The 21,319-nt window shown below is 45.9% G+C and overlaps 3 protein-coding genes across 3 annotated transcripts; 1 reads left to right on the top strand and 2 right to left on the bottom strand.

Moving 5' to 3' along the window:
• Positions 1–66: 66 nt before the first annotated feature.
• M438DRAFT_400921 (bacterial luciferase-like protein) lies at positions 67–1,817 on the bottom strand (the record flags this gene model as incomplete). The annotated part of the gene is made up of 5 exons (XM_029909494.1): positions 67–908; positions 962–1,144; positions 1,195–1,442; positions 1,502–1,690; positions 1,740–1,817. The coding sequence occupies 5 exons, from the start codon at positions 1,815–1,817 to the stop codon at positions 83–85; spliced, it is 1,524 nt and encodes a 507-aa protein (XP_029755006.1). The 3' UTR covers positions 67–82.
• Positions 1,818–5,708: 3,891 nt separating this feature from the next.
• M438DRAFT_340274 (uncharacterized protein) lies at positions 5,709–7,457 on the bottom strand (the record flags this gene model as incomplete). Its single annotated transcript, XM_029904302.1, has 2 exons — positions 5,709–7,063; positions 7,151–7,457. The coding sequence occupies 2 exons, from the start codon at positions 7,455–7,457 to the stop codon at positions 5,709–5,711; spliced, it is 1,662 nt and encodes a 553-aa protein (XP_029755005.1).
• A 3,364-nt stretch (positions 7,458–10,821) lies between these two features.
• On the top strand, positions 10,822–14,101 carry M438DRAFT_369897 (uncharacterized protein; the record flags this gene model as incomplete). Its single annotated transcript, XM_029908139.1, has 3 exons — positions 10,822–11,100; positions 11,326–11,726; positions 11,816–14,101. 3 exons carry the CDS (start codon positions 10,822–10,824, stop codon positions 14,055–14,057), a joined length of 2,922 nt encoding a protein of 973 aa, XP_029755004.1. The 3' UTR covers positions 14,058–14,101.
• Between the last annotated feature and the right edge of the window lie 7,218 nt (positions 14,102–21,319).

Here is a 21,319-nt window from a genome sequence, read left to right as displayed (position 1 = left end):
ATATTGGGAGATCCACTGGGCAGTGGGTTTGACATTATTCATGCGTCTTTCTACTTGCTCCATCCGATCTAACTTCGAGAACTCATGTAACGGCCTCATTCGCTGTTACCGTAACGTCAGTCTTCTTGGAAAGCTGTTCTGCGTGTTCACTGATATCAGTCTGCTGTATCGCATGTTGTTCCTCATCAGCAACATAAGGAGCATCTTCCTTGTAGACATCGTACTTGTACTTGCTGCCAGCATGGTCATCGCGCAAGCTTACATGTCCAGCACCATAAACCTTCTCTCGAGCAGTCAAGCCATCCTTTGTGCCTTTCTCGGGATAGATGCCACGTCGACGTAGCTCAGGAATTAACAACTCGACGACATCCTCGAAAGTACCGGGAGTGGTGACATAGCCAATGTTGAACCCATCAAGATCGGCTTCACGAACCCAACGCTCCAATTCATCTGCGACGGTGGCTGGCGAACCAACACCGACAGGTCCAAGGCCGCCGATGCCGACCTTCTCGGCTACGACACGAGGTGTCCATTTCGGAACTTCCTTGCTTGTTGTCGTGAAGGCATGCAGTTGAGATGTCACTTTGTGAACCTCCTTCGAGTCTGCTGCAGTGATTTCCTGATCAAGAGGGATCTGAGAGATATCGATGCCTGTCCAGCCTGAAAAGAGAACCAGTCCACCAGTGACGGAAGCATACTTCTTCAGTTCTACGAGCTTCTCTTGAGCTTCTTCGTCTGTCTTGCCGAGAATAGGCGTGAATGTTGCAAAGAACTTGATTGATGCTGGATCACGACCTTCTTCTTTTGCAAGCTTTCGGATTGCGTCAATTCTGGGTCGAAGAACCGCGGGACTGTGACCGGAGACGAAGATGGCCTCGGCATGCTTGCTTGCGAAGGATGAACCGGCACTGAAATGGAAATGGTAAGCCTGATATATTCATCTGATGCGTAGTTGACTTACGGAGATGTGCCTGCTTGGAACAAGAATGGTGTGCGCTGAGGCGATGGATCGGTGATGTGTCTAGACTCGAGGCTGAAGTACTTTCCCTGATGCTTGATTGTCCTGATCTTGCCGGGGTCGAAGTATGCATCGTTTTCGGCATCAGCAATGATGGCATCGTCGCTCCACGAACCTTCCCAAAGTCTACGTTCGTCAGTGCTTGCCTGTTGTTGGGATTGGAGAGCTGTACTTACTTGTACAGCAGACGCAGGTACTCATCTGCTTGCTCGTAGCGCTGGTCGTGGTCGATAGGTGTGTCGATACCGATGGCCTTGAATGCAGCTTTCTTCCAGGAGGTCACGATGTTCCAGCCGATGCGACCTTGAGTGAGATGGTCCAAAGTCGAGAAGCGCTTTGCAAGTAGGAAAGGTGGTTCGAATGAAGTGCTTGCTGTGATTCCAAATGAGAGGTTCTTGGTCACAGCTGCCATGGCAGAGATGGGCTGTTAGGAATGTCAACTCTGGACGGCGCATTGAGTAATGAGTCCGGAGAGTGACTTACGATGGTAGGGTCTGTCATGGGCCATTGAGCAGCGCGACGGATGCATTCGTCCAGACTGTTCTCGTATGTGTCATAGCCGCCGTATGTGTCGGCTAGGAATAAGGCATTGATATCTCCCTTCTCGAGTAACTTTGCAAGATCGATCCAGTAATCCAGACGACGTTTGGTAGTCGACTTGTCATTTGGGTTCTGCTTTTGTCAGTCCCTGCGACATGTTCAGATATTCCGATGCACATGCCTTCCACTGTCCAGGTGACAAATGTCCGATGGTGCTCATGTCGAATGCATTAAGCAAGATTTCCTTTTTGGCTGCCATATTCGATGTCTCTTCTTGTGCAATTGAGTGATACGGTACTTAAAGCAATGCTCACGACTGCTTCCTATAGTATAGGTAGACATCTTGATGGCATGATCTGCCCCACTCTAAGGATTTCGAAAGCAAGTGTCGTCGTGCTCGCACGCCATGCACGCTATTCTTTTATAATATGCTACAGCCTTTCTTGATCCGATGATCCGCCTCAACATAATCGGTGTCACTTTGCGCGAATTCGTGGTATCGATGCCCTACTCTATCGTGCAGTATACATAGTGTAGGCCGATATCGCTATGCTAAATCCTTTCACAGATACTGTCGTTGTTGTCGCTGCCCCTAAATCTAGCTGCCCGTGTGTGTCCTGCGACCTTGGATCCTCGTCGCCGTTAGGTTCGCCTTGATTTGCTTACCTTGTCCTGCTGCTATCGCAGTCGCATGTTCTACCGCTGTCTCTCATGTGTTCCGCCTTTACCTCATTCTACTGTCTTGCGCTGCAGGCTTATCCTGCCTCTGTATCTCCTACCTGCACTGCGTTGTTGTATATCTTGCTGACATACATCACAAGTCCTGCCCTTCTTGTTCTGTTCTTGCCGTTCTGATGTTGTCGCATGTTGCATTGTCTGCGCTGTCTTCGCCGTCCGCACTGTCCCGCTGTTGCAAGCCCTCTCGGCGTACCTCGCTTGTCTTCGTGTCGCGTACAGTATATCCTACTCTTTTGATTCTGCTGTCGGTCTTCTGCTCTTGTATCGCTCTCAAGGGTTGGCGCATCGCGTTGTCCATCTAGCATAGCTCGTGGCTGTTTCGCTGTCGCTCCGTCGTCGTGTGTCTTGTTGTTGCTAGTTGTGCAGTAGCTATTGCATAGGCGCTATCCTTCTATCGCGTGTCGCATGAAATGGTCTGGAGGGCTCGTCTGCCGTCACATGAGGAACCGTCTCTTCGAGTCTCGCACGTCTCTTGGTCGCGGGTGACGCGTGTTCACGTCGTGGTTCTGCCATTCTTGTCGCGGTCTCGCATGTCGTGCTGTCGGCGTCTCGCTAAAGCTGTATTGTCGTCACAGGTCGTCTAGCTACGTGATGAATGTCGCAGCATGTCGTGTGATTTCGGAAGAGTGAGCATGAAGCGAAGCTGCGTCGGCAGAGAGCGCGCTGTTTCACGCGGCAACTCGGCGCGTCCGAGGAGCTAAACCCCAAAACGTGTAATAATTCTTATATTGCGATACGGCGATAAGTTAGCTCTTTTGTGTATCCGGAGTTAATGCGAGATTACACATAGCCCCCTCTTATCGTTTCGTGGTTGTTGATACTCAACTTCTTAAACTCATCCGACGGAATGGATAAACTGCCACAAGAGATAATTGATCACATTGTTATATTTCTACCCGACCGAACGAGCCAGGGCCACAAAGGACACTTCGCTTCCATCGCCCTTATTTCTCGACAATGGCAGCAAGCAGTAGAGCGCCGAACCTTCTCTAGACTGGCACTCCACCAGCCTGAGATTTTGGAGGAATTTGCACAAATCTTTGACGAGACAACGAGTGGACCTACGCGAGCATCTGCTCTGAGGCGACTAAGCTATTGTATACAACCTCCGCCTTAATCCTACGACGACTGGCAAAAGTGCTCATCCATCGACAAGGAATGGGGTGCGTGTTTTTTGAGTAAACGCAACGCAGAACTCTAGCACTAGACCAAAGTCATCATGTCTAGACTTAAACGTCTATACGATATTATTGGCGGATGGTCGGTAAGACCATCGATCGATCTTGCAATACATGTGCCTATGCGCACCGAGTATTGTCTTATGGCCCTAGAACTAGTACTAAAGAGTTAAGCTATCAAGCGACTTAGATGCTCGGGTAGGGGTGTTTGTTCGCCCGCCCTATTCATCTTAATTGCTTCTGTACTGCTAGCCCTACAAGGAATCGCCTTCGATATTAGTGACTTATATTACCCTTTATAGCGTTACAAGAAACGTTATAGTAAGTAGTTCATAGTTCTATGCATGACGTTTATTATATCTTCTTTTGTTTCCTTACTAAAGTAGATTAAGTAGACTTTACAAAACAGTTGTTATCTCTAGCGACCTCTTCCTTAACCCTATAAGATGTAGAGCTTAAATTTAAATGTACGACCCCGATTAACGAGCTTATAAACAATCTAAGTACTCTACTGCCTAATATAGATATAGATCACTTAAGCCTATCGCTATAGGAGCTCGTAAGAACATATAAGATTAAGTCTTTAACTCTCGATAATATCGCCTTAACACTATAACTATTCTAGTCGTATCGAACACTAGACTATAGGATCCCCTAGTAGTACACCCTTACGCACATTAACATAACCTTTAGCTTAATAGCTACTAATAGTAGCTAGTTTTTCGATAGGCACCCTAAGATCCTAATAGATCTAGACACTAAAGTCGAGAGGAACGACCTTAGACTACGCCGCTAAAGAGTACATTAAATATTCGCTAGTTAAGAAGCATTAGTAAGAGCCTACGATTTTAAGTAAGACCTTAGCCTAGAAAACGAGGTAGACTTTTAGAAATAAGTAGATTACCCTAATCTAGACTCTAAGTCTAAGGATAATAAGCCTACTTTTCTCTTCTAGATATAGCTATCTAAAAAGGGAGATATGTTACTTCTTAATATAGCGCGTATAGCCGCATAAATGCCTAAGTTAAAGTTATTCTAAGTAGGTTATAATATAGCCTTAACTAGAGGTAAATAGAGATTTAAGTTTTAATATCTCGCGCTATATAAAAGGTGTCCTAAGCTCTATAGATATAGTAGTTAGCCCTTCTAACCTCTACTTAAGGGGCACCTAGAAAGTGCTCTTACTATTAGTAAACATCGACTATACTAGTAGGTACCTAAGTTATAGCGCATAAGTAAGGAGTTAGAGCATTATTAGTAGTAAGTTATAGGCTATAATAGTATTATTAAGTATTACGAATGGTCTATATCTATTAACAATTTTAGTCTATTATAGAGAGAAAACGCGAGTATAGGTAATTAAAGACTATAGGAGAAGTTATTATATTACTATAGATTATAATTAATAGCTAGGGCTATTTTGTTATTCTAGCTTATATAGATAGGTATCGTAGTATATCGTATAATTTCGGAAGAGTAAGCATAGAGCGCGCTATTTTATATAGTAACTTAATACGACTAAGGAGATAGCCTAGATTTAGACCTTAATAGTAGACCCTAACAATCTTCTATACTAATATCTATAAGGAACCCTAGGTTAGGGTAGTTAGCTTTATATTAACGTATAAGCTTTCGCTTCCTACGTTCTTTATCCTTACCTTTTATTATTAAGCTTAAAGTCGTATAGAGCATATCTTAAATTCTGCTCCTAGGAACTAGGATATGCTTATATAATGTAGGTAAGAAAACGAGCGTTCTACTAGAGTATAACAAAATACTGCCTAGGGACGAGAATAGATTATAGAGAATCTATAATAACAAAATCTAGAGTAACTAAGTGTTATACTAGAATATCATAATTTACGTAGTAGTAGAGAGACTAATATAATTTTGTTTTAAGCATAGTTTAAAAAGCATTTTGTACTTATTCTATATACTTCCTAGAAGACCTAGCTATTATCTCGTCTCTAGCCTCTATTTAGTTACCTACGACTACTACTAATATTGCTTTTATCGTCTAAAATCTTAATAGGTTTTCCTAGTCTATAGCCTAGCTTCTTTAGAGTAGTTTACGCTAACAATAGAATACTACGCTTACTATAAGAGTTAGCTCTACTAGAATAACTAATAGCAAGTTTTAATAGTCTAACTACCTATAGTCTTTATGTCGATGTCTAAGAGCTAAAAGAACCCCTAGAATTGCTAGGTGTAGGGTCGATAAGCTTCGTTATAGTCTAAGTGTCTATAGAAGTAGAGATGTAGGTGCAGTTATTATCGATAAGAGCTCTTATTATCTTACGCTCTAAGTTACGAAATCTCTTCTGCATGAGGATCTTGGCTTTATAGATGGCGAGGTAGTCGGCGCATTCGTTTACTCTGTCCATCCATGATTGTGTACATTTCTTGGTCCTCTCCGCGAGATCTCCCTTAAGCTTCTCCTCTTTATCCTTGTCCGTAGCCACCTTCTCTTTCTTAACCTTGATACCTGCCAATAAGGGGAGGACTTGCGGTAGAAGGATCAGATTCTTGTTGACCTTGCTAAGACGAGCCTCGAGGCGATTAAAGTTTCTGGTGAAGTTGAGAGTTCTTCCTAGCAGGCGCTCGAGGGTTGCGTAGGTTGTGGCGGGTATCTTGATGCTTGTGTTATCGTTGTGGCCAGCAGCGACGGAATTGAGTCCACTCATATTGAGATAGCTGAAACTTTGCACAGTGATGACATGCTCGCTCATGCTTGCCAATCTCTGATCCCAAAAGGCAAAGACAGAGAACCAATGCTGTTCGAAGCCGATTGGACTGCCGATGGCGTCCCAGATTGTGATGTTGCGTCCAACGTTGTTGTGTGAGTTGTATTGGTATTGTCTTGGTCCGGGTGTTGCTGTGTATCCTCCAGAGGTCAATGTACGAGGTAATGGCAATGGTGAATTTGGAAGCCATCCATCACGGACTAACTGATCAAGCCACTCCTCTGTACGTGTAATCACGAGCTTGATGGCAGTGAGTTCGCTGTTTGTCTGGGCGTAGAGTGCAGGAAAGAGTGTTTGTTGCGCATTGCGTGCGGCTCGGTAACTGGTGAGTGTCAAGGCGTGTGGTGAAGGTCCATTTCTTGATTGCTTTTGAGTCTCGATGTCGAATACGGGCTGCATGGCGGCTTCGGAGACGCGGTATCTTCGGTTTGGCTTGTTGTATGGAGCAACAGTCCCCCTGACTCGGAGGCCTGGATTGATGTCGCTGACATAGTCTTTGGCTTTGGCGATGATTGCGCGCATCTGAGCCATGTTGGGGTGTCGTCCATTCCTGTCGGCTAGCCAAGTTACGTACTCCAGAGGCTCCCAATTGTGCTGAGCGACCGGGGTGGATCCGCCAGTAGGAGGGGAGGGTATGAATGAAGCGATGGATGTGCGATTGCGTATGCGGGTGGGGTCCATGACCAACTCGGCGAAGTTTCCTTGAACGAGAGCTTGCTTGACTGCGTTCGGAATGCTGGCTATGACGGCGAGAAGGGGTGTCAATCGATCGACACCGGCGAGACTTTTTGTAAGAAGGCCAGCAGCTGTGGGAATGAAGGAGCCAGTGACGTTGTCGGCCAAGTCTATGAGATATGTCATATGTCAGCAGGCTGCAAAGGCTGGGTGCGTAAAGGAAGCAGGGGTCTGATGGGGATGTAGATTGGACTGACCTCTGCGAATCAACTGCTGAGCATAATACTCATCTCCACGGCGAAGGGCGACAAGGAAGTCTCGGTGTGTATCGTCAATACATGACTTTCCTTGCAACATTACAAGTCTTTCGGCTGCGAGAGCATCTATCTGCGCATTCGCAATCTCTGCAAGCCTTCCTCTCTTCTGCGCCGGCGTCATGTCCAGAAAGTCAGCAGGTAAAGCGCAGTCGGGTCTTGGGTTGCTTGGTATGTATCCGGCATAGACTGGATCGTCGAAAAGAGGGTTGAGAATTGGAGCTACTGCGATGACATTGCGGCCAGCCATGTTGCAGTTAGTGGAATGGCAGAGTCACTCCACATTGGGAAATGATGGAGGGCTGAGAAGGAAAATTGAGTGCAGCAAGAACATCGGAAAGGTCGCTTTGCACAAACAAGATAACAAAGAAGCGCATCAAACATGAGCATGGTGTTGGAAACAGTTCTGGATGTTTCTTGGAGCAAATCTTCAACATCTCGTCGCTTACCTGACTTACTTGGAGATGGTACTGCGCATGGCGGTGGTGGATTGAATGAAGGCTATCAGTCACGAGGTGCACAAGTTGAAGAAACACAGGAGGGAATACTTTATGCAGACCAAAGCGAAGAATACTCACTGCACAACATTGCTGCGCTTCCATCCTAGGCAACTCCACCGTCCGTCAAGCTGTAGACATGCACGATGTCATTGAAAGGGGCAAACATATCACTGAAAGCACCTGAAATCATTGTTCTCACTGGCAAAGACAAGGGGACCCAAACCCATCGTGACTCTTGACAAGGCAGAAAGGAGCATGACAGTTAGCGCTGCAAACTTCAACGACGAAGCCTGGCCAGGAGATTCTTTCCACGTTGGTTGCTCTTGACCAACTGGGCTTTGATGAGGTCGTTTTTGTGGTGGCGATCAAGCCAGCTGCGCAGCGCTCCTTGTGCCGGAATCGTGATGCTGTCAGTGCTTCCCCAAGACATGACAGTCGAGTTGCCCTTTGCAGTAAAGGAGAGCTCTTGGGTCGAGCATAGCCAGCTGGCCCCGTGGTTGATGAACACAATTTCTTGAGAAAGCATGTGCACGACCACGATTGTTATGCCCGACTCTTCAGTGCAAAGCGCATCATTGATAGCCTGCTCAGCCGAGATCTGGGAGATGATCTCCTGAATGGACATGTTTGCTGTGATCCGTGCTTCTCCAAAGGCATGAGCTACTGCGGTATGGATAGTTGAAGCAGTTGTAGAGGGGTCGTCAGCGGTGAGAGCCAGGTGAGCAAGGCAGGCCTGGCCGAGTATATCAATGGAGAGGCCACTGTGGTTGTTGATGAGACCTTGGAGGACGTCCTGCCACATAACGCGTTCTTGTGGCCGGTATTGGGTGACAAGGGTTGAGAGCTGAACGTAGGCAAGGCACCTGGCCAGTCCGGTGGTCTTCTCGGCGGCTTGGAGAATGACCCTGAGGGCCAGCAAGACCCAGGGGCCAGTCAGGGACCGGGTCCGGACGCTTTCGAGTAGGGTGCAGTCGAGCCAGAGTAGGCGCGTGAGGTCGTCGTCGGCACCTTGTGAGGAGGCAAGACCCAGTGTCATCTTGAGGAGGTCCAACATGGAAGGAGGAGTGAGTTTGAGGGGTTGCATGCCTTGCCATTCTTGCGCCAGGGGGTAGGGGTTGACAGGAGCGACCGTGAAGTCGTCCAAGGAAGCGAAACGGGCGTCGGATTGACGGAGGATAAGAGAGATGGAGTTTGATGAGACCTCAGAACCGATGGCGGCGGCTTCCAGCACATCGACCAATGCCTTCGCCCAGCTGTTGTGAGCAGCGTCGATTTGGTTCACGAGTGCAGCATGTTCGTCTTTGGCTTGTTCAAGGAGCGACTGTGTTCTCGACAAGTCGGCTTGCAAGCCCTCGTCGGGATGAGAAGCTTTTTGACACTCTTCCAGGTCTTCTTCAATTCCTGCAATCTCGCCTTTGTATGTCCAAGCCTCCTCTTTCAGTGTGTTGACCTGGCCTTCGAGCTCGGCGACGCGTTCGGTGTGGGTAGTGATCTCCTGACGTAGCCTGTCGAGTTCTGGCGACTTGACTGCGAGCTCCTTCTTTTCAGCTTCAAGCTTCTCGGTAAGGAGCTTTTCAGTCTTGATATCTTTCTCGAGCGTCGCATTCTTGTTTCGCAGATCGGGAAGGTGAGCGTTGTCAAGCGTGAGTCGAGTGACCTCGTCTTTGGCTTTGTTGTAGGATCCTTGTTCTGTTGAAAGCTTGGCGGCCAACTCCTTACTGGCATCCTTCTCCTTCTTCAACAACTTAGCCACCTCCTCCTTCTCCTTGACAATGCCTGACTTTTCTTGCTGCGCTGCTTCGAGCTGACCCTGTTGATGCAACACAGGAGTTAGCACAGTACTCGTGTTGAGATGGCTTGGGAGGGTAACCCGGAAATTCTCGCTTACGTACCTGCTTTGAACGTGCGTCGGCCTCTGCATTTGTCGCTCTCTCGACAAGCAACCTGAGCGCTTGCGCGACTTGCGCCAAGGAATATTCTCCAGGCGGAACAGACTGGAAGTTTTTCAGGAGAAACCCCTCTTCAGCGGAACCTTCCGCAGCTACGAGCTTGCACTCATGCGCTGCTGCTTCGGCCAAGTTCACCTTGAGACCACTGTCTTGAGCGAAATCTACACAGCTTTTTGCAATTTGTTCAACTGCTGCATGCGCATCAGCCTTGCTGCCTTGGCTCTTGGTTGTCTTGTTCAGTGCATTGTTAGCTTCAATTTGACCATCCTTGTCGCCCAATGCTGCGAGCAGTGTCTCAATTCTGGCTTTGCGAGACTGGATGTCATCGTCAAGATCTGTGTCGTCTTTCTTGAGCTTGTTGACAAGTTGTTCAATATCACCGTCAGAGCTTGCATAGATGAGACGCTGTTCATCTGTCAGGGTGCCTAGTGCTCGTGCATTTTGTCTTGAACGATGTCAGTCAAACAATTTCGAGTCTTTGAGATCAGGGGTACAGCAATTCCACCACTTCTGGAACTCCTTGGAAGGACCCAACCTGACGCAAGTCACAGTGGTATCGACAAACATGGTCGCGCCCATTGAAAATAGGCCCAAAGCTTGTTTCATTGGTCGGACATGTCTTTCTTAATATCACTGTGCATTGACTCATTGCCATTGAGACAGGCCATCGAAGGTCTTGGAGAAGGTCAAAGGAGATCAGTGGTAGAACTTGACTTACACCTGTAATCTTGCGATTTGTCTGAATTTGGTGTATTGAGAGACCGCGGTAGCGGCATTGACTCCTGCACCGGTTGCCATGACGAATCGGAAAGGTTGATGGATTGAATTCCAAGATTCAAGATGTAAGTTTTGTTCCGCATTTACAAAGCGGCGTTATGTTTGCGACATGTCAAAAAGACAGAATCTACTGGTCTCTTTTTTTTTTGTCTAGCCGTCCGAATGTTCTGGCGATGCGGCGCGGCTTCATGCAGCGCCCCCCTCTTGGGAATTTCATTGAGAGACTGGTTTGTTTGTCTTGACGTTTTGCATTTCTGGCTCTTCGCACTCCTGATTTCTCAATTGCTTTGCATCACAATTGGTCTTCAACTTCGCGCAATTCTTCCTGCCTGCTTTTGGCTGCACCTCATCTCTGATTTCTCATTCCCACCTCACTGGCCTTGGCACCATGTCCGAATCCGATATTGACGAAGCTGATGTGGGTTGGCAAAACCCGCCTGCCAACATCGCAGACGGACTTTCTGCTCTTGGCGACATTATCCGGCAAGCACAGAAGTTGACTGAGAACATCGAGGCAAGCTATGCTAGGGAAGACGTCGCTGAGGCGGGTTCCTTGCTCTCCGAGTTCTACGAAGTCATGACGAAGAACGTCACTGCCTATCGCAAGTCGCAAGAGTACGCCGACGAAGAAGCTTCCAAGCTGAAGGCCGTTCACGGGTCGCTTTCAGTAAGTTATTCACCTCTCACATTTCAAGGTCAGCGCTTCTCAGTGGAAGGCTGCTCTAATCTCAAAAACATCATGCATTTCTACAGCATGCGCACAACAGACCTTAGCACATGGATAGCTCTTCTCGTTCGATGCCCCTGTCGGCTTGCTCCTGTCCTATCGGCTTGCCCCTACCATCTATCATTCTATTTGCTTCGCAGACCACTACTAATGACTTTGGTTTAGTCCTTGAGCGAACGACTTATCGCCCTCAAAGTCGAGCGTCCTCTTACCGCCGCGGATCTCAAGGCCCCTGTTGACCAAGCCGTCGATGCTCTGAAGACCCTCATCGCGACCTTGACCAACCACGTCACTTCGGAAGTCTCGAAATACCCTACGGTCAGCGCAATTCAGCAAGGACTAGCCACATCAACGCAAGTCGAAGGACTACCGATCCTCAGCGACATTCGTAAAGACCTAGTCACCACAACCAACCTTCGAGCAGTCTCGAACAGCATCGAGAAGCTGCCTTCGTTGGACGACATTCGAAAGGACCTGGCTACGTCGGATGATTTCAAGGGTCTCGCCACTTCTCAAGACGTCAAGAACCTCCCTTCGTTGGACGACATTCGAAAGGACCTAGCCACGTCGGATAACTTCAAAGCTCTCGCCACCTCTCAAGACGTCAAGAACCTCCCTTCTTCNGTCAACTGCCGTCGCTCCATGAGCTGCACAGTGGGCTCGCATCCTCGGTGCAACTGGATAGCATCGCGGAGACTCTTTCATCCGTTACCAAGGCCCAGGAGAGCCTTTCTACCTCTTCCGAAGTCGCCGCCTTAGTGCAGGCGATGCCTTCTGTCTCGTCCATTCGAAGCGGTCTCGCCACCTCTGATGAAGTCACCGCAGTAAAGCAGGCGATGCCTTCTGTCTCGTTGATCCAAAACGGTCTTGCCACATCGGCACAGTTTGTAGCAATGAAGAACGATCAGGGCGCCCTCATTGCGGCTATCCCTAGCCCCTCTGATATTCAAGCAGGTCTTGCAACGTCTGAACAAATCGCCAAGCTACCTCAGGCTATCCGGGATGTGTTCTCTGCAGCTCCATCACTTTTTCCTACAGTCGCTGCCGCAGCTCCCCAGCCGCAACCCTCCGTCACCCCTGCTGCTTTTGACGAGTTCCAGCGAGAAGTTAAGGCAAGCATCAGCAGTATGTCTTCGCCTTTGACCGTCGACCAGATCAAGGCTGCGCTTCGGCCTGAAGCCCCTGATGGATCTCAGGAACAGGCTTCGACTTCCCCTATCACGATGGTCCAACTGACCAACGCTCTTCGAGACCGTCCCGCTGTAACCCCCAGTGACTTTCTCACTGCGACTGCATTCAACGCTTTCAAGGAGCAGGTCGAAACCAGTTTCCGTGATCTCCCCAAGGCAATCACATCGGCGGAGCTCACAAACGCTTTGAACTCACGACCTGCTGCCCCTGTGGTGGTACCACAACAGGCTGGTGTCTCTACTGAGGCCTTTGAAGCACTTCAGAAGGGGGTGAATGACGACATCGCTGCCATCAAGTTGGCTCAAGATGCTCAGGGTACCCTCCTCCGCTCGATTGCTATCGCTCTCAATGTGCCCATACCTGCGGGGCTTGGAAGCTCTGCTCGTCGTGACCCGCCATCACCGCCTCGCAACCCTACAACCCCTCATAACCCCGCACCCCCTCGCGACTCCGTACCTCCTCGCGACCCCGTGAATCCTCGCGACCCCACACCCCCTCGCGACCCCACACCCCCTCGCGATCCTACACCTCGCGATCCCACACCTTCTGAGCATCAGCCATCCCCTGCTGCTGCACGTACCAACACCTCGAACAATGGGAGACCTGGCAGTATCGTCGGCAGCAAGCGACGCGCATCCAATGATGTAGAGTCTGAATCCACGAAACTTGCTCGCACAGGAGAAACAGGGGAAATAGCTACACCTACGGGCGTCACCCCTGGAGCCACAGCCGCTGCTAGTGCAAGAGGACCTCCATCTTCGGCTGCCCCCAACCTCAGCTACCTTCCGATCAGCATCAGCTCGAAGGAACGCATCCTCGACTCTTGTCTAGATCAGATCTTCAAGGATCTAGCCGCCGGAGACTGGGCAGACGACGCTCCATTCCCACCTCCTCCTGAAGCCGGGATTGACCCCAACGGCTTTACTTCGAAGCTTCAAACGTGCGTAGTCCGCAGTGAGAAGCACACCCTACGCAAGGGTGAAGTTGGTTACTCTGAAGGCAACTACAGGTATGATCCTCGCTGCTTCATCTCAGAGGTCCAGAAGGTGCCATCTCAAAGCGAGGCTGGCGTCAAGTGGACATGGACGCAGCACGACACAAACCTGCCGTGCCCTGGCTGTGAGACGCTCCATTCGACTCACAAGAGCCATCAGTGCTTGAAAGTCGTCAGTGAATTCACCCTCTGGCTCCTCAATCCTACCGACGCCGAGCGCATCATACAGCGGGCATGTGACGCCAAGCACAACACTGGAGCCCGTCCCCAGGACGATCGCCCTGTCCCTCGCCCTGGCCCTGGTCCCGGTCCTGGTCCTGGTGGCAAGAGGGGTGGTGGTCGCAACAGTGGCGGATCGCCCTCGAGCAGCACTCGCAGGTCCAATGTGCAGACTCGCAAGAGAGGTGACTCCAACATCTCCAACATGACACGTTCTTCTGCTGGCAAGGCAGCAGCAGGCAGAGGCGATGAGATCGCTGAGCGTGGAGGTAGATTATTCGGGAGTATGAAGAGGGTCGGAGGTTCCGTGAAGCGTACGTTCGTCGGAAATTCGTTGCAGAGACATGGGCAACAGCAGAAGGTGCCGAGGCCGAGATCTATCATGGGTTTCTGGCATGGGTCCGCTGCCCCCACGGAGAGCACAGCCCAGTTGGTCCCGACCACCAGCGAGAGCTCGCCTCAGACCAATGCCGAGCTTGACAACGGAGCATGAGCTCGCCTTAGAGCAACGCCGAGCTTGACAACGTAGTATGAGCTACATTAGCACCGCTGTACCGTACAGCTCAAGCAGCATGTACTTTCTTTGCAGTGCACTACATTTCGGCAAACTGCTACACGCATCCTTGCTATTGTCTGTCTCGTCCTTCGTAGTAGTCTTTTCTTACCTTACGTAGACAATACCAGCCTTTCCATCTTACATCTTCCGCTTTCTGTATCCCCTAATCTTCACCTGTACCTCCAGAGTCCCCATTCCTGACTAGTGCTTCTTAGCATATGGTGTTCGATACGTGCTTTGTGTTTCTCTAACCACCCTTACCGTCCATACGGCGCGAGATGTTGAAACTCGAATCTCCATTTGCCTCCAGTCAATGACTATTTGTAACCTGCTAGGAATGACTTCAACTCAGACATTTGTGGTCAGCATCAGGATTTGGAGGAACGACTGTCAAGGTCGCAAGAATGATTTGGATTTGAGAAGTTCATTGCCACGATCTCTAGCATTGTGTAGCATCATGCGCCACGTGATGTATAAATATACCGAACTGTGGCGGACCTCATTGTCTGGCACACAAGTCAGACCCTGAAGGCGTAGGTGATGGACGAAGTTCATCATAATTGGGAACCTTCGTTGTAGACGCTCAGGGGCATCGCCGAAAGTCTCACAGCTCGTGATGATCTTGTAATTGTTGGCAATTTCGATACTCATGAAGTGTGAATATCTCCTTGCGCTATGCGATCTGTCCAAGCAGATGGGAAGAATGCTCTAGGACTGTTTTTAAACCTCGCAAGGAGCAACCGCATCATTCCGGAGGTGACCAAAATCAGGCCATACCACTCCAGACCTGCAACCTGGCAGTAGACTGACCAGAAGCCGATTCCGACAACAACCAAATCGCCCAGCCCCATCGCCCGACAAAGTGATCGAAGCAGCGAACTCAGTACTTCCGAGACCTGGCTCTACTTTGGTACCACCTAGCCTCCAGGACCAGCAACAAGATTGTGACATCACACAGAGCTTAGAAGATTACAGGGCATCAATATGGCGATTCCGAACGTCATCTGCAGGCCATGTTGTGATTTGGTGTCGATCTGCCATCTGGGCCAATCATCATGAGGTAGTTACCAGCCCCGACAATCACCTCGCTACATCGATCCCGCTCCAAGCACAGATGTTTACGGGCAGTTCTGACTAGCTAAGTGGAAGTGCTGCAATGATACCTGGATGATCAGGCGACTGTGTGGAGTGCCTCACCATCTCGGTCTGCTGGCCAGCCAGCTGCAGTCAGCCTCGACACTTTCAACCCATGCATGCCACACACACCTCGTGAAGAATCCGTATGCTTGCGGGATGATTGTTTCAGGTATAAAAGTGTTCTGTAATCGGCTTGGAGCAATTCAAGCAGTGTGCGCGATTTCCTGTTCCTTCACCTCGACGCCACCAGCGGCGCTGGATAGCAATTTCTCAACGCACATGCACTGCCTGGAACTCGTACTCCAGCAAGACGATCATAGTACCTAAAGGATATCACTGTAAATTTCTTAAGGTTCCAAGAGCATTGTGCGCATCGCGATATGCCCATGCTAGGTGGTTAGTTGCCGTTACAAGTCTACTCACTACACGAGCTTCCTCTCGAGCTCTACGTAGAGCAGAACATCTGTCCTACCTTACTAAACCTTCCGTCATGTTCTGAGCTAGATCTAAGCATGATTAAGGCTGACGTATATATGGTATACGGATGGCGACCAAGTCGCTAACAGTTTCGATCGCACTACACGACATGGATACAAGCTCCATATTGCGACGAGTCCTTTCGACCGTTAACACAAGAATATTGCACCATTTTAGGAGCATCCCAAGTGTTGTATTAGGTGCTATGCCGTGTGAGCTTGCCAGTGATAGTAGCGTTGCAGACTCCTAAATTGCTATCTCGCAGAAACAACTCGAAAGACTTGCGATTCATACGGGAGACTCTACGCAGCCGTTTAAAAGAGCCGTCGTCTTTTAGAGACATAACATCTGCTAGAGGCAATGCCATTGTACATAGACTCTACGTGGACTCCCTTCTAGCTAGATGCGCTATCGCAAAAGTCTACATAGCAAAAGCCTATACAGTAAAAGCCTGCATAAGACCTTTAAGAGATCGACAAAAGTCCTTATAGACACTAGAAGGTTGTATGTTACACTAAAAGCAACTAAAACATTTCGCGCATCCTTGCTCTATACCCGCTAGCTGCCCGCGCATTGCAAGTCGTCTATCTTAACGCAACGTCGCTATCCCCTAACCAAAAGTTGATAGCATTATCTTGTCATTATGCTTTAAGTCCCGTACAAGTCTAGGGGCGATATAGGTATAGCGTAGTTCGTAATGCTATACTAGACGGACGACCTATGCCCGCACCTAGCAGCGATCATCTAAAACTTAGATAGAACTGCACTATACTTTAAGTCTATAGAAGCTTCTTTCCTATTATTTAAGGGTTCCGTAAAAGTCTTAGGGGTTTGTATGCCCCGCGTAAAGTACTATGCTTTATAGGGTGTTTAGCTCCTAGCGCGGCATAGACTATCTTACTATATAGATATCGTACCGCCGTCTCTAATTTACGGAACTTAAAGATTACTTATATGTAAGTTTTCCTCGATTCGAATTATAGCAGTTTTAGTCTATAACGTCACCCTATACCTACGAGTTAACTATAATAACTAAGATTATGTTCCTTCTCTTAGACGACCGTAAACATGACCTTAGTAGCATAGGCTACTAAGACTCATCGAGATAGGCGATCCCTAGGGTGGCGTAGCTTTCTAGCCCTTAGATGTTAACAAATCGGTACCGTCGTCTAATGGCGCGCCCTAGCGAGCTATATATATTATTGTAAGAACGATTCATCGCCCTATAAACACTCCTAGATTGAACATTTGGCTAAGGTAGATTAATTCTACCTTTATCAACGTTAATAATCGAGTATTAGGAGAGATACCTACCTAGACTACCCCCCTAAAGCAACTTCACTAGAGATGCTACCTTCTAAGCCCTACCCTAGCATTTCTAGACTATAAGAGCTATCTATTAAGTTGTTCGTTCGGATCCAAGTATCTATAGTGCTTTCTAAGGGCTAGCACTTAATATAATAGGGTCTAAGATTTTTACCTCTACTAGCTTATAAGCGTATAGCGCTATAGAATCATCCTAAGACTAAACCTATAAGACAAAAAGCTTTTCCTAACTGTTAGCGACTAGCTATAGCAGATTCTTAACTTAGCTTATACTATACTTTCTATACTACGTCCCTATTATCCAAATTTAGTGCGTAGCGTATTAATTACCCTAGAAACATTTTACTATGCTACATAACTATTATAGAACACTCCCGCGGGCTTAGACTCTAGACTACTAGCTTACTCTATAAGTATAAACACTATAGAGTCGGGTGTAGTAATTTAAGCTAATCTAAGTACGAGTAAAACTTAAGGACTAGCATAGGTAGTCTATAATGTCTCCCTTGCTACATAGAGGTATGTAGACATCGCATAAACTATAGTCGCGTTATAGTTAATCCTTAATCTGCTATATACGTTTACTAATTATGTAGCATACCCTACTATTTATAATTCTACATAAGCCTCGCCCTTTGCTATAGCTAACTAGAGATACATATACACTGCACGAAGCTTAGGAAGTTGCCTTCTTACTTCTAAGCAATATAACTAACCGCGAGACCTAATGCAAGAATTTACTATAGTAGCATATGTTACGCTACGTATCTAGGCTATAGTAATTTACTAACGTAGCGTTCCTATTTGCATTATGTACTATAGAGTAAACAAAAGTCTCCTAGACGATAGCGATAGTCTTCTATATATGTCTTAATTATGCTATAGTGTACATCTAGGTTAGGAATGATTATGTTCTATAGCGATATATAAGAAACTAAATATTATTTATAAAAAGTTCTACTCCTTAGCGTATGGACATCTAAGACTAACTATGTCTATATAGAAGTTCCTTTAGCATTCTTCTAAACGCTATATTAAGATCTTAGGCCTATATAATCGTAATACGCTCTTTACTAATGTTATGGATTTAAAGCTCTTAGGATCTATAACTACGTTCTAAGATGCATATATATTTATAAGAGTACCTTGTTCTATAAACATATATAAAGCATTGGCTATTTTAATATAGCTAATTAAATAAGTCATTCGCGCATTTTTAGCTTTTTAAGAAGGTTCTACCCTATCTCCCTAGTCTTAGCTATCGAGTTTATAATGCGTAGTACACTAAGTATGCTATTAAGTTTATAGGGTCATCTACTAATTAACATAGACTTTATGCAAGCATCTAAGATTATACTAAGCACTATGTATGCCTATTCGTAGATGAACGTTACTCTACTAATAACTAAACTTATAATGCTAACTTTAATCTTTAGTTTTATTTTGTAGCCTATTTTGTACGTAACTAGGGGCTTACCGACTTAGGGTTTTAGGGTTTAGGGGTTTAGTATTTAGGCTACTATAGATTAAACTATATCTAAAGGGCGAGCCTACCCGCTTACTTCTAGAGGTCTAACTCGGCTTAGATGTAGTATAGTAAACTACTTTTAAAGCTACTTGTACTACACGAACTCCTCCTTAATCTACTCCTTCTACTTCTTAGCTTAACTATATTATATATCTAAAGGGACCCTAAAGGAATCTCTACTAATACGCTACTAATNTTTCTATCGTCCTCTTCTATACTATAAGACTAGCGTATAGGGCCTACGCTTTTTTCGTTAGAGCTATTACTAGCTTACCCTTACGTAGGACGCTAGCGCCTTTATATATTCGATAGAAGGTCTAATTATCTTTTCCTATTAGGAGGTGTTTTTCTAGTATATCCTTTTCCTCTAGGACTATAGAGTGTTGTTTATTCCTATTTTAATTTACCTAGTCTATATCTACTTACTTTAGTAAGGCTAGTTTATTCGTTATATCTAGGATAGAGCAGTTTTGCTAGTTAGATGCTTAGGACTAGGAAAGGTAAGGCAAAAGCTAGTGCTAGGTAGAAGAAAAGAAAAATACCCTATAGTTAGTTATAGGTTAAGGATATTGTTTCCTTAGGGGTTTAGCCTTATCTTTTTCTCTTACTTACCCTACTAACTCCTCCCTTACCTATCCTAGGACTCCTTTTAAACGCTATATTATGTCTAGGGCGAAGTAGTTTACTTTCCTTACTTAGGATAAAGCAGTTTTATATCGATTTATGCTTAGGACGTATAGAGTAGTTTTATATTAGATTATGCTTAGGATAGAGCAGTTTTACGTCTCTACTTAGGACTATCCGTTATAATAATGTTACTATTAGCATCGACTAGAGCTACTACTATCTTCGTCTCTACTAGCGCTACTACTACTACTACTTCTGCCAATTTTCTACTACGGTAGACCCTACCTAGAGTAGCTTTCGCGGACATAAGAACTTTAGTAGCACGATCTAGTTGCTGGTTATTTAATAGGATGTCTACGTCTATAACTAGTCTAGAACCCTCGAGTCGCTCTATTAGCTCTCGCTTTTGCTTACGTTTAGCCTTTATAAGTCTAGATAGATATAGTAAGAGGGAATAGCTTTTGTAGCCTCTTCTAAAACTTCTATCTAGATTGCACTTATAGTAAAAGCTAAACATAAAACTTCCTTACTAATACTAGAAGAGTGTCTCTTACTTAGAGATAGGCGCTATAAGACTAATGTCTACTATAAATAGTCTAGGCACCTTTCTCGATTTAGGCGTAATAACTTTAGTAAGGTGTTTCTAACTAGCTTCCTCTAGAACGATAGAGGAGAGCTTACGTCGAAGGTACTATTTAAATGTTTAAGGTCTTATAGTAGGGTCGATTTTGTTTTATATAATAAACGCATTCTAACTAAAGTTATAGGATAGAGCATATATAAATGCTAAAGAAAATAGCCTTAATCGTAGTATGCTTATAATCCATTTAAGTAGGCTTTATATAGGCGATTCGTTAAGGATACGTTAGAAGGAGGTCCTTAATAGTCGAAATCTCGACTCTAGTAGAGGAAGACTATATATGTTTATTACGATATAGTACGATAACTTAGAATTAGTAATCTAGAAGATTAAGTCTTAAATCTTTGTAAGGCATGCTTAGAACTTAGTAGCATTTAGCGAGTAAGAGTTAGCCTAGGCGATAACTAGAGGTGTACTATACTTAAACATAGGGGTAAGGTACTGCTTAAACACGCGCAGTCTATATGCGGGACCCTATAAATCTAAAGAGATCGATAGGAAGTTAGTACGCGCTATAGCTATACTAATACGACGGGTAAGATGTGCTTCGAAGCTAATGCCTTACGCTATCATTAGAAAACCGAGGTAGTTGTACTATTATATAAGCGAAATCTGCTCTATCCTATAGTTAAGAAAGAGCGCCTATAGGATTAGATACTATAATATATAACTACACTTATATACGTTTAGTCTTAGACTATTAACATCTAACTAGCATTCTATAATCTATAGAAGCTACTATGCCTCGTTATAGTTAGTAGGAAGTAAAGTACCATTATTAGTATAGAATAGAGTATATAGTATAGGGTCTTTTCTAAGGTGTAAATAGTTAATATTAAGCTTTATAATTAAGCCATCTACGAAGAAGTTAAACAGATAAGGTAAGATTAGAGAGCCCTATAACATACTACAAGTCCGCTAGAACTAGTCTAAAGCCTCGCTATTTACTAAGACCCTAGATTAGACGTTATCGAACATAAGACTCTTAATTAAGGTAAGTAAATAGGATAGATAACTACGCTCGATAAGGATACGTTCGAGTATAGAATAGTCTAAGACATCGAACGTAGACTTAAAATCTAGGAAGATAGCGATCTTACGTAAGCTAGTAGAAAGAGCGTAGTAAACTATCGTAGCATTAGTATATGTCGAATAGTAGCTACGAAAGCTAGCTTATGTAGGGTAGATCTTAGCCTATCCGTTATAATCGAATTAAGAGAGTAAGAGACGTTCGAACACCTTACGAAACATATAGATTAGTATAATTAGGCGAAGGTTATTAGTATCCTATAGTTTAGTAGTGTCTTTAATTAATAAGTAAATCTCGGTTTTATTCTAAGTAGTAGGTGTTCTTATAGATAAGAGACACTATGCATACAAGTAATAGAGCGACTATAGAAAAGTAGGATAGTCTATAAGAGCTTTAAGGAAGCGAATATATAGACTATTAGCACCGTAAGATTT

This window comes from Aureobasidium pullulans (assembly GCF_000721785.1).
Source record: "Aureobasidium pullulans EXF-150 unplaced genomic scaffold scaffold_40, whole genome shotgun sequence".
In the NCBI taxonomy this organism is placed as follows: Eukaryota; Fungi; Ascomycota; class Dothideomycetes; order Dothideales; family Saccotheciaceae; genus Aureobasidium; species Aureobasidium pullulans.
Note: the sequence above shows the minus strand (reverse complement) of the source record. Positions and strands in the feature narration are given on the sequence as shown.